Source organism: Varanus komodoensis, unplaced genomic scaffold (genome assembly GCF_004798865.1).
Source record: "Varanus komodoensis strain SLA01 unplaced genomic scaffold, ASM479886v1 scaffold24, whole genome shotgun sequence".
In the NCBI taxonomy this organism is placed as follows: Eukaryota; Metazoa; Chordata; class Lepidosauria; order Squamata; family Varanidae; genus Varanus; species Varanus komodoensis.
The window spans coordinates 8,313,577-8,326,806 of record NW_025335641.1 but is presented as its reverse complement, the minus strand read 5'-3'; the positions used below and the strand labels follow the sequence as shown (position 1 = coordinate 8,326,806).

At 41.9% G+C, this 13,230-nt stretch overlaps 1 protein-coding gene across 1 annotated transcript in view; it reads left to right on the top strand.

Annotated features, from left to right (window-relative positions):
• DIPK1A (divergent protein kinase domain 1A) overlaps positions 1-13,230 on the top strand; it is a 36,131-nt gene that overhangs the window by 12,493 nt on the left and 10,408 nt on the right. Inside the window, exons 2-3 of the mRNA XM_044432591.1 lie at positions 7,768-7,902; positions 10,421-10,528. Coding sequence (XP_044288526.1) covers positions 7,768-7,902; positions 10,421-10,528 — 243 coding nt within the window. The remainder of the gene's footprint in view (positions 1-7,767; positions 7,903-10,420; positions 10,529-13,230) is intronic.

Genomic DNA, 13,230 nt, shown 5'->3' with positions numbered 1-13,230 from the left:
GGTGTGGAATTATAGGAGTTGTCATCCAAAATATCTGGAGGGCACCATGTTAGGGGAAGCTGGTCTGTGCAAGGTAGGGAAATGCTAGTCTTCATTTTTTAAAAGTATTTGGTCTGGTAGAAAATCTTAACACAGTCAATGCTTGCTTAAAAGGATTTGTGCATTTGATGAGATATATGGCATAGGTTAAATGTTGACAGACTGAGCTTCATTGACCTGAAATTTTGTCAAACAGTCACGATTCATTAAAATTTAACATTGACTGGTTGTAGGGCTGTCTTCTAGTTTACAAAGTTGGGAAAGAATTTTTTGGCATGGCATAAAGAGTATCCCCGCCCTGTAGTGACAGTTCATTTTCTGTGAAATTGTTTCAGCTAGAGTTGCCAACCAGCTAGTGTGTCCAAAAAATAAACTTAGATTCTGTCAGTCAAGCGTTAAACTCATGGCTCTGCCCTTGATCATCAAACTTATCCAAGCTGTACCTGCCTTGCTCTGGCTATTCCCAGAAGACCAGTATTTTTTAAAATCAAAAGTGATCTTAATTTGGTCCAATGTATTTAATGGTTCTGCCCCAAGTTTTCAACATTTACACTTGAACGCATGTGGTTTAGAGCAGGTGGCAGTGGAACAGACCACTTCAGTCCTAATGCAGTCTTCTAAAGAAAATAAAGTATTTCATGTTAGAACAGCAAAACTGTGAAAGGTGCTGAATTACCAGGCAGTTTATCCACAGTTTTCTTTTTTGCTAGGCTCTGCTTTCCATTCTTCTGTACTGAAGGCAGCAATGGGAACTGTGTAATGTATGAATGCTTGTATTGTGCTTTCAGGCACATGTGCCAAAGGTTTTCTTAGGAACTGCTACATGCTGTGTTCTCATTGTCTATCTAGACTGGATGGTCTTCTGGAATTCCATTTATGGAGCTGTTATATCCTGCAGCTTATTTTCTTGGCCAGACTTCAAAAGCCATCCCATCTCATTCCTGTTCTGAAAAACAAGTTATAAAGGTCTTGTCAAAACCTAAGTATCTGCTATTAAGAGCTATTCCAATTCACCTACTCCTTCATAATTTTGCCTTCCAGGTGACTTTTAGTCTTTGGCTTCCAAGATAGACAAACTGATGTTCTTAGCAGAATTCATCTATTTAAACTTTTGTATAAACCAGCCACTAAGAAGCCAGTTTTAGGTTGGGAATGTCAAGAGTCCACTGGAGGTGTACAATCAAAAGAACATTTACAGTTTATTCAGATACACAGGAAATACATGCAGCGTGTAGGCAGTTCCTGAATGGACTGCAGAGATGGAGTCTGTACAAGAAGTTTTCATAACCTACCAGTTACACACAGTTTGGAGGAGTTGTGGATTCACATGGGTGATCCCATAGGCAGTTTGGGAGAATCACTTAGAATAAAGCAATAAGGAATTAATACTCAGGTGAAGGATGAACACAATACAAAAGAGAAGAAAAGGCAGACATTAGGATGTCTAAGGTGCACCCAGGAAGCAAGATTTGCAACATGGATTCCTGATCAGATCAGGAACAATACAAAGGGAAGGCTGTTCAGGACAGGTGAACCATTAACATATTGAAGAGTATATCTCCAGAAGACAGGCAAACAATTAGCATTTCTAAGGTGTAGGTGAGGAGCAAGATGTGCAGTACAGATTCCTGATGAGATCAGGAGTCCCTATTTTACATCTGCAGAGAAAGGTGGAATGAGAAGTTGGAAACGGATATAATGAAATGATGTGGAAGAAAGAGGAAATATATGTTTTTACTGTTTTCCTAAAATACTCTGGGCAGGAAGTCATCCAGATATCCCAAATTGTGTGCACTTGTGTGTGTGTGTATCTTGGCTCATCTTGATCTTTGCAAAGAGCCCTCAAATCACATGTGTACACAACTTTTTTGCACCTCTCTTTCTGGGGTCCCTGTTTCCTTCTGTACTATCTAGTTCTTACTCCATCCATTCTCTTTCTCTGATCCTCAAACTTAAACCTGTTCATTCCTTACTTCCACCATCTCCCTCAACTATCCACTATCCATCCTGTCTCTGTTCCTGAAATCCTGAAAAGAAGCTTTCCTCTTAGAGGTTGATTATTTGCTGCAACGTTTTGCTCCCCTTCTGAGGCTATAGGTATCTCTTATGAGAAAAATAATCTGTACCCCAAAATTCTTAAGTAATGTGAGCTAGCTGTTCTGAGATACAGTGTTCCTCTGACTGACACATCATCATGCATTGAAAACCCTTTGGTTTACCAAGTAAGGGTGTTTGCCTTATGTTTCCAGAGGTTTATGGTTCATTTGGACATCTGTGTGTCTATGTCTGTACTAAGGAAAGGTCCCTATCCAAAAAATGTAACAAGTAGGCTGTTTGCAAATGCAGCTGACTGCATTTGGCAAGGAACAGCACTTTTCCTTGCCATATGAGAATCCCTAGACCTGTTTCTGCTGCATAGCATAGAAGCATTAATGGCTCTGCTTGGTTGTAATATTTCAAGTTCAAGAGTATTTGGAGGGCTTTTGCAATCTTTTCCTTGGATTTTAGAAAGAAATTCCTTGCTGCTTAGTCTACTCACACATTGTCTTTCAATGTTCCAAGTGTCTCAAGATTTCACAGTTCTCTGAAAGGTATTTATAAAACCTAAGTAAATAGTTGGTCATTCCCAGAATCTCTGGATTCCCTTGAGATCTTAGCTTTGTGGCATGCCTTGAACAGCACTTTTCTGGATCCACCTTCATGCCCCTTGAGGTCAGTAAATAGTTAACATAGGGCATTTCTGGAATCCTTAGTCTGAGTTTGCCTCTGTTCAACTTGTTATTCCTTTCTCTGTAGCCTTTTAGAAATGCTGTTAGTTTATTATGATATCCCTGCTGTGCTTGCTGTATTATTTATTTATTTAGAAAATTTCTAGGCCGCCCCATTCGCCGAAGCCTCAGGGCGGCTTACAAATAAATAAATTAAAATACATAAATAACAATATAAATACACATAACTGTATAAAATAGGTCACTACTCTCCTACTATCAGCACATCATCTACTATTACCCAGATTTCTTCCAGATCTTCCAAGGGTTGCATCAGCCTGCTTTGAAATATCTCAGGGGCAAGGCATGCTTAGCTAGCAATATATCTCAAAGGGTGTGGCAAATCCTGTCAGATACTGTAACTGGTTACTTAATCCAGTTCAATCTGCCAGAATCTACTTTTGATATTGTACAAAGAGAATAGCCTTACTTTTGACAGATCTGGCAATCGATCTTCGATAGTGGGCAATGGAAAAAGTCATCTTCTCAATGTTTTATTGCTTTTTTAAGGGCTTTGGATCTATGAATATCCTTTCCCAGATGGTTTCTTTGGTGCTTGCATTTTCTGTCACTACTAGACTGCTTATCTATTCTGTACTTTTCTCTGCTGCTTGAATACTTATTTCCAGCTGTAGACTTTGCAGCTCTTTTCTCAAAAGCTATACTAAAGCCACTAGGACTTTCCTCTTGGGTAACTTAAATAGCTTCACATTTGTATCAGTACCTGGTTTATAAACTCCATCTACCTGTTCATCTTCCTCAAATACATCCCTTCTTGAATCCTTTCTTGACTGCAGCTTCCAGCTGAATATGAATTTTCTATCACTGTCAATAAGTTCTGAAATTGTATTTTTATCAGTTTCACAGCCTTGATCACCTTAAGGCCACTGCTTTATAGTTAGTGTCTAACAACCAAAAGCATTAGAGTGTATTTCATATTTGTCTTTGAGTTAGAAATGTAAAGTTAGTATTTTCCCACTTGTTTTGATGTAGCACAATTACACATTAAAAGCTGATTACTCTTTTCCAATGGAATATTGGGGTTTCTCTAGTTTTGCAGCTGGCACTGAAGGCTGATTGAAATGCTAATGCTTTATCTCCGAGGCACAAGCTTGCATAAAAATGTTTATGCTGCCCTCTTGGCTTTTCCTGCAGCATGTTTTCTGTTACCCACAGAATATCTTCACATTCACTCTCAGCATATTCATAGTGTGCACTCTAACTTTGGAGTTTTTCTCTTGTGATAAACATTGGGTGCATAGTGGTTCCCTGAGTCACAGTTGTAGTATTTCTTCTCACTAGCTCAGCAGTATTTTTTGCCTTTCCCCACAGTGCTTGCATTGCTGTATGGTGTTTGCTGTTGTCCATCCAGCTTCTCCTTTGTTATCTCCTGTATTGTATTCCCTAGTGCTTGGCTCTCATTAAACACATGTATATATCCACTGTTTCATTCTTTCTGGAGTTTCAGTGCAACCTATTATTGTAGCCAAAATCTACTGTGCTTAGGAATGTTTGCACTCAGTGTCTTGCTTATTTGTCTCCTTTTCTCCAATAAAATATAGAACCTGGTTTATTTTCAGCCCCCTCATTATTTGCCATTACAATGTCCATACAGAGGTTAAACAGAAATCTTTAAATATTTCCTATGCCATGTCTGGACTAAATTCTGAATATGTATGTTTGATATGTTTGGTGGCTTCAAGCTCTCAACTGTCACCCTCTTTCTATCTCACTTTTTTAAAAAACCCAATTGACAGCTTGTTCTGCTTCTTCTGTTTAGGTTCCAGTCACTGCTGTCATCATGTTTCAAAGTTGGTGATATGCACCTTATAGACATAATGCTTCATGAAGACAGTATTATTATTATTATTATTATGTATTACATTTCTTTACCTCCCGTAGCTGAAACATAACAAGCAATAAAATACAATACATAAAACATCAGTAAAATATTTGAAAAATAAAATAGCATGAAGATAGATTAAAATACATTGAATAAAAAGAAGAAGATCCAGCCAAGGAGGAGGGGAAAAAAGCACCTGAATAAACCCATCAGGCCCCTGGATGACCAGGGAGATCTTTAAATGCTTCCACAAAGAGGGCTGTTTTAATCTGCTGCCAAAAACAAAACAAATTTGGCACCAGCCGGGCCGGCTTTTCTAGGGTGTTCTCTAAAGTTATGGTCCTTCTCTCCTCAGGTCAGAAGCTGTGGGTATTGTATTGAACTCTATTGATTGATTGATTGATTGATTTTATTTTATTTCTATCTCACACCATTTGCCAAACAGCTCCCTGGGCAGGTTACAAATAAAATTATACAATCAGATAAATAACAATATACAATACATAAATAGGGTTACACCAATATAGCCTAACAAGTAAAACCACACCAATATTACACTTCACAGAAACCATACTAACGTAAAAGGCATAACCATGGTTAATGGTATTGGAAATTACTGAGATGTTCAGGAGAACCAACAGGTTTGCACTCCCCCTGTCTTTCTTTTGGCAAAGGTCATCCCACAGGGTGACCACAGCTGTCTTCATTCAAAGCCCAGTACTAAAGCTCAATTGAACTGGATCAAGATGGTCTGTTTCATCCAAGAGAACCTGGGGCTGACCAGCTAGCACCCACTCAAACACCTTGTCCAACAAGGTAATGTTTGCAACTGGTTTATAGTTGTTGATGTCCCCTTGGTCCAATTTGGCCTTCCTCAGGAGTGGTCAAATTACAACCTCTTTTAATGAGGCTGGAAACACTCCCTCACTTAATGAGGTCTTCACAGCCTCCTGGTCCCAGAGCACAACCCCTCCTTGCTTTGTGTGACCAGCCAAGATGGTCAAGCATACAGGTGGTAGGCCAGATCAACCTAGGGACCTTGTCCACATCCTTAGACCTCAGTAACTGGAACTCATCCAATAAACTCAGACCAGATGGTACACTGAATACCTCTGCTAAAGGAATTGCATTAACCATGGAGTCCAATATGATGAATCCAAGCAATTTTGCCCTCAAAGTGCTGTGCAAATTCCTTGCAACAGGCCACTTAGGGTTCCATAGTTTCTTTTACTGGGCCAGTTTGTATAGGGCCACGGACAGCTCTGCTGGACAGCACTGAGAGGAAGCAATGAAGATGGAAAAATGTGATCCCTTTGCTGCCCTCACTGCCATGGCATAGGCTTGATAATGAGCTATAAGCCATGTTCAGTTAGATTTATCTTCCTGTGCATTTCATCGTCCTCAGCTCCAGTGTATACCAGGGAGTTGTCTGGGCTCCACATAGGGAAAGAGGGTGCTTGGGTGTAATCATATCAACTGCCCAGACCATCTCTGTGTTTCACAGAGTTGACTGAGCTTCAACAGGAGAGCCAGGCATATCAGCCCAAGACAGCCCTAGAGCCCTCTTGAAACCATCTGGATCCACCAGTCTGTGTGGTTGGACCATCTTAATAGGTCACCCACCATTGCAGAGAGGAAAAGGGGTTGGAAGCCTAAACCTCAAAAGGAAGATCTGACCATGACAAAGGGGTTCACATTAACCTGTTTGACCTTCAAATCACCATCTCCCTGCCCAGTCCAGAAGACCAGCTCTAGAGTGTGACATTTTATGTGTGTTGGGCTGGTGACATTCTGGGACAGCATCATGATTGTCATGGAGGCCATAAAGGCCCGAACCACATTGAATAAAGCAGTCTCAGCATGGAGATTGAGGTGCCCCAGAACTTCCATTCTGAGAGTTCTCAACACTAGTTCTGAGACCAACTCCATCAGTTCAGGCAGGGAGACTGATGGGTGGCAAGGTGGGGGCTACCCCAGCAGAATCACTCATCTGTCTTGGAGGCCCAACGTAAGCTATAAACACTCAAGACAGGGAGATTGAATTCCTGAGGACCATGGCCATCCCCCTCCCAGAATGTTGGTGCTGAACGGAGTACCTGAGGGAGAGGACAACTGTGAGAGAGCTATTCCTTCCTCTTCCCTCACCCAGGTCTCTGTAATGCAAGCCAGGTTGGCCCCCTCAAATCATGGTGAGGGAGGCCTTATTTTGGACTGACCTGGCGTTCAGCAACAGCACCAACAAGCCCAAGGGCAGGCTGGTAAGGCTGCCATGAATCGATTGGTCTGGAGAGTAGCCAGAAGAGGAGATAGCAGTCAGATGTCTAACTCCTCTTCTCCTTTGTTGGCATGCCATTCTCCCAGTGCCGTACTTCATCCTATCTGTGGCCCCATAGTTGGGGCACCCCATTGTTCCCCAGAGTTCTCCAATAACATAATTAAAACAATGTGGTTATGCTAAAAGGTTCTGCCAAAAGGCACAGCTTCTACCTGCTAAAGTGCCCAAAAAGCTCTCAAAGAAGGAGCGCATCCCCACCCTGGCCTGATGCCAAATGGGTGTCAAACTATCTCCTGGTCCCTCTCAGGAAGCACAATTAATTCAGGCTGAATCTAATAGTTCTTTTCTATGGTTACACAGGGGATCTTGGGGCTTTCCTTCTAACTATTTAGCCCAAAGTCTTACTTCCAGATGGGAGGGGAAAATGAAATCAGTAGAAGTTGCTGTGTTCCATCTGCTAGCAGGCAACCAGTTCACAAAGTGTCGCTGGGATTGCCAGCCTCCCTGCACACTTATTGCAGAAAATAGACTGCACATATTGTACTTCTCATGTGGCCAACTGGACTAAGAGGAAGCAGCCTGGACTGAACTGGAAGCAAAGAACCTGACTGTGTATTCTCCCATATGTTATCTGTTGGAATATGTCTTAAGAATGATCTGTGTATTTTGGAAAGTTTGCTGGAAGCAAACTACGTAAGTAGTATGTTCCCTGATTGTAAAAATCCAGTTTTGATTTTACTTATGAGTTTTCATTAGCACGGTGGAAGTAAGATATACAAGATGACATAATATATTACTCTTTTCTACCTCCTTCCCACCCTTCTGTATGTTTCTGCTTCAAGGTTCGCTTCTCATATATGCGGATGAAGTGTCTCTTCTTCTCTTGGCTAGGAGTATTTATTGGCAGCTGGATTTTTTATGTTCAGTACTCATCTTACAAAGAACTCTGCAGAGGACATGACTGCAAGAAAATAATAGTAAGTATAATCAGTGCTTTTTAATAATTTGTCAGTACTTGCTATATGTTGCCTTTAGTAATCTTTTATACATTGGTGTGTTAGAAACAATTATTCATTTTAAACAGTATTTTTGCAGGTGGTCCTTATGTGTGCCTTAAGCTCAGGCAAAAGCTTTGAATCCAATGGGACTTCCTTCTTAGTATGCACAGGGTTGCAACCTTAACCATAGACCAAGTTCACACAACAAGCAATACCATACAGTTTTCTCCAGGCCTGTTGTGTCTGTGTCTGTGTGTGAGAGAGAGAATGTACCTGAAAAACAATCAGGCTCAGCATGGTAACCCTCCTCCTGTCCACCATTTCCCCCTCTCTATCCTGCAGGTGCTATCTCAAGAGAAACTGAGGAGGAATGAGGCTTCTCATTTTGGTAGCTGCGATTGTGAGCCAAGCTGTCAAGCAACCTCTGCTGCACAAATGGGGCTCACGCCCTGAAGGACAGCAGAGAGGACAAAGTCCCAGTCAGGCACCCTCCTGCCATACCAGGAGGGGCCGCTCAAGCAGGAGGGGTGCCCAATCCATATTCAGGCAAAAGAGGGGGAAATCCACCAAGCAGTGTTGTGGAAGAGAGCATCACTGCTCCATGAATTCCCCTCTGGCACATGCTAGCAGCAATGAGGGGGAGTCAGCACTGGTCCCCCCTTTCTTACTCTTGATTGCAAAAGAAGTGTTCATGGGCACCACGCTGGGGACACCCCTTCAGCAAGCCAGAGCATGAAAAGGAGTGGTAGGGAGGTCCACTGCAGTATGCAGCTACGAACAGGGCACTGCCACCCAGCCACTGCTCACCCTCGCCACTGCTCTGTCTGCAAGCATGAGGCGTTTGCTCTAGTGCATGCAAAGCGGTAGCATGGGGAATCTGCTGTAGTGCACAGCTCCAGACCAGGCACCGCTGCCACTGCCGGGTTATTTCTCACCCTGCTGTTCATCCAAGAGGGACACAGACCACTGTTTCTGTTTGTGGTTTCTCAAAACCACACACACCACACAGAAATGTTATGACAGGGTTCAGATGACATAGCAAATCAAAAAGGTAAAAAGCCACAGTTGCTTGTTCTGTTGTGTGAAATCACCCACAATATTAAATAGTTCTTACAGTAAAGATTAGTGCAGACTAGTGTTCTGTTTTCTCCCTAACAGAACTGTTAGACCATGTCCAGTGAGTGACTGTGAAATGAAACTTTTATCTTCAGACTTCTTGGTTTGACATATCTCTGTAAGCTGAAAAATGTTGTGAAATAGGTGCAACTGGCATGAGCGTAGCCCATTTTGATAAGGGACAACTATTTTTCCTGTATTTTGCTATCACACCTGTGTAAAAAAGGTTATTTCAGGAATGGTTCTTGAATGTGTCATGAGAAACAATCTAAAAAATATCCTGCACACTTACTAGTTTGTTATATTATTATTAACCTTGGTTCATTGGAAGAGAAGGAAATGGTTAAGATTCAGCTTGGGAATTGTGTGCTAAAATAGGGGAATGAGGGAAAAAGTAGACTTGAATAACTAAATGGATTAAAGGGTTTTGAATGAAAGGACTAAGATGTGTGGGTCCATGGTGAAGTGAGTAACTTGATCTTATGGAGTAGGAACACATGTATGAATAGGCAGAAGTAAAAGTATTCATGCAGAGAGAGGAGAATACTCATTCCCCTCTACTCTGCATTAGTCAGACCTCACCCAGAATATAGTGTTCAGTTTTGGGCACCCACGTTTTAAAAAGATGCTGATAATCTGGAGAGCGTTCAGAGGAGGGCAACAAAGATGATACAGGTCCTGGAAAATATGAGAGGCTGAAAGAACAGGGCTTGTTCAGTCTTGTGAAAATAAATGAGGTGACAAGATAGTACTCTATAGGTACCTTAAAGGTTGTCACAAAGAAGAAGGAAAAGACCTATTCTCACTCATCCCAGATTGTAGGACACAGAACAATGAACTTAAACTACAGTACACCAGGAGCAGGGTAGATACAAGGAAGAATGTCCTAACTGTAAGAGTAAGACCACAGTGGAACAGTTGCCAAGAGAGGTTGTGTGCTCTCCTACACTAGAGACATTCAAGAAGAAACTAGACAGTTAAGTGGGATGGTGTAACTGGCTTCCTGCACCGACAGGGGATTGGACTCAGTGGCCTTTTTGGCCCTTGTGATACTACTATTCTATGGTTCTATGAAAAGCTGCCAGCAAAGGATATTGAAGCATATGATAGCATTAAGTGGACTGGCGCTGGTGCTCGGATTAGACTGAGTCAAGGACTGATAGGGATTGAACCGTGATCTCCATGTGTTCAGAAGGACCTGCAATTCCTATTCACATACCAAAGCTCTTGAAAGTAACATACATATTTGCAGTCTATTTATCTTTGTATAAAATAAGTTTTTAGGACTGGATATAAGTTTAAGCATATGACATAAATCAGTGAGTTTGATTTCAGTGGAAAATGTAATTTTCAGGTTGTGGTCTTCTTTGCCATTTTTCAGTGTGATAAATACAAGACAGGAGTTATTGATGGATCAGCATGTAGCAGCCTATGTACACGACAAACTCTTTATTTTGGAAAATGTTTGTCAAGCAAACCCAGCAATCAGGTATGACTGCTCTATATTTTTATCTGGTTCAGAAAACACATTGTTATAATACTGGTAATTGAGCAACTTCTGTGTAATTTATTTCTTTAAAAGACTTTTAAATAAAAATAGATGAAAACATATTAAAAATCTTCATGTGATAAACTGCCTCATGACTTTTACAATTTTGGAGACTGCAACATGACCTCTGAAAACTATGGACACTTGGGGTGGGAGTGGGACTATAATTGGGATAGAGGAATTAGCCTGCTTTAGCTCCTTGTAGAGCTAAAGAGACCATTAGTATTGGGAAAGAATGTCATGGGGCTTTAAAAGACCTATGCAATGTTTTATAGAAAAGCTTAAGGATAGAAAAAAAGAAGTTACTTTTTCCCTTTCCTGTTCTCCAGAAACTTCACATCCCACCTAACAATTTAGAAACAAAGTACTTAATCTTGAGAATTACAGCCAGGCACAAATCAGGCCCTTCAGTATTGCATAGCACAGTGGAAAATTATTTTAGAAATGTGGGAAGAGCAAAAGGGCTGCTTTTCATTTTCCTTTCTTGAAACTCTCTTCTTGCCACTGCTAAGTGCCAGAAAGAAAGACAAAGGTAACTACCTTCTTAAGGCTTGCTGAAAGTCAGAATGTAGTACTTATTTGAACTTGGGGTAAACCACAATATTTCTGTTGTTCTTATCAGTTTTCACAATCAAAATAAGCTTATTCTAACATCTAAGTCTGCTCTTATTCAGTTATCTTATAAAAATGAATAGGTTTTCAGATATAACTTAATTGCCCATGCTAATTTACAGGAATGTTGAGATTTTAAACTTCTATAGACTGTCATTTCAGAAAATCACAACACATTCTTAATCTAAAATGCTTTTCACCATTTCACATTAATGCAGAAATTTATACACTATAGTTAGCCCATTGCTAACAATATCAAGGCTAGCAATAAAGATTTTTTTAAATATAGCAAAAGAAAGAAAACAACTAAGGAAGCATTTGTGCCATTGGATGATAAGTGAGGATGAAGAGATTGCAGAGAAGCTGAATGATTGCAGAGAAACAGCAGAGAATGAAGAGCAGAAATCTGTCCCTGAGTTTATGTGTTCTGAAAGGGAACCTGAGGAATTAGGGCAGATAGTAGTGACAAAAGATGAAATTTTCAAGGCTACTGACAAAGTGGAAGTCAGCAAGTCACTTTGTCCAGATGATATCCATCCTAGCATTGAATTGCTGACCTTCTCACCAAAATATTGAACAAGTCTCCAAAATTAACCCTTTATTTATTTATTTAGAATATTTATATGCCGTCCTTTCGCAAAAGCCTCAGGACGGCTTACATAAATAAATAAGAATAATAATATAAAACATAATACAAATAAATTCCAGATCCACCCTGGCTGTAGATTAAAACATATATAGCCAATATTAAAAGTTATTAAAATATTGTTGGAATAAAAAGGTCTTAGCCTGGTGCCGGGAAACAAATAACGATGGCGCCAGGCGGACCTCTCTGGGGAGCGCATTCCATAGGCAGAGCGCCACCACAGAGAAAGCCCTCCTCCGGGTACTTTGCCTCCTAATATCTTTCCTGGAGAGTTCCCGGAGGAGGGCCTCTGCTGCCGATCTCGGGGTGGGAGGGCAAATATGGAAGAAGGCGTTCCTTTAGGTATCCAGGTCCCAAGCCGTTCAGGGCTTTATAGGTAATAACCAGCACTTTGAATTGAGCCCTGACTTCGATGGGAAGCCAGTGAAGCTGGTAGAGGACTGGGGTTATATGAGAATAACGCCCATTCCCCATCAGCAACCTGGCTGCTCTGTTTTGCACCATCTGAAGTATCCTGACTGTCTTCAAGGGCAGCCCCATGTAGAGCGCATTACAGAAATCCAACCGAGAAGTAACCAATGCATGTGTCACTGTCACTAGGCAATTGTCCTCCAGGTAGGGACGCAGCTGATGGATTAACCAAAGCTGAAGGAAAGCGCTCCTCACCACCGCAGTCACCTGAGCTTTGAGGGACAGCTCTGGGTCGAGGAGCACTCCCAAGCTGCAGACCCTGTCCTTTAGAGGGAGTGCAACCCCATTCAGGGCAAGGTCCAAGTCACCTACCCAGGAACTCGAACCACCCACCAACAGGACCTCCGTCTTGTCTGGACTGAGTTTCAGTTTATCGGCCCTCATCCAGCCCATTACCTCGACCAGGCACCGGTTCAGTACAGCCACTGCCTCACCTGGATCGGTTGAAAAAGAGAGGTAGAGCTGGGTATCATCAGTGTACTGATGATCCCGCAGCCCAGACCTCCTGATGACCTCTCCCAGCGGTTTCATGTAGATATTGAATAGCAAGGGGGACAAAATGGACCCCTGCGGGACTCCATGGCATAGCTGCCATGGCGCAGAACCAAAGTCCCCCAGCACCACCTTCTGGAATCAGCCGTCGAGGTAGGAGCGGAACCACTGCCAAGCAGTGCCTCCTACTCCCAGTCCCACTAGCCTACCCAGAAGGATACCATGGTCGATGGTATCGAAAGCCACTGAGAGGTCCAGGAGGACCAACAGGAACACACTCCCCCGTCTCTCTCCCTGCACAGGTCATCATACAGGGCGACCAAGGCAGATTCAGTACCATACCCGGGTCTGAAGCTGGACTGAAATGGGTCCAGATAATCAGTTTCATCCAAGCACTCTTGGATGAAACTGATTATCTGGA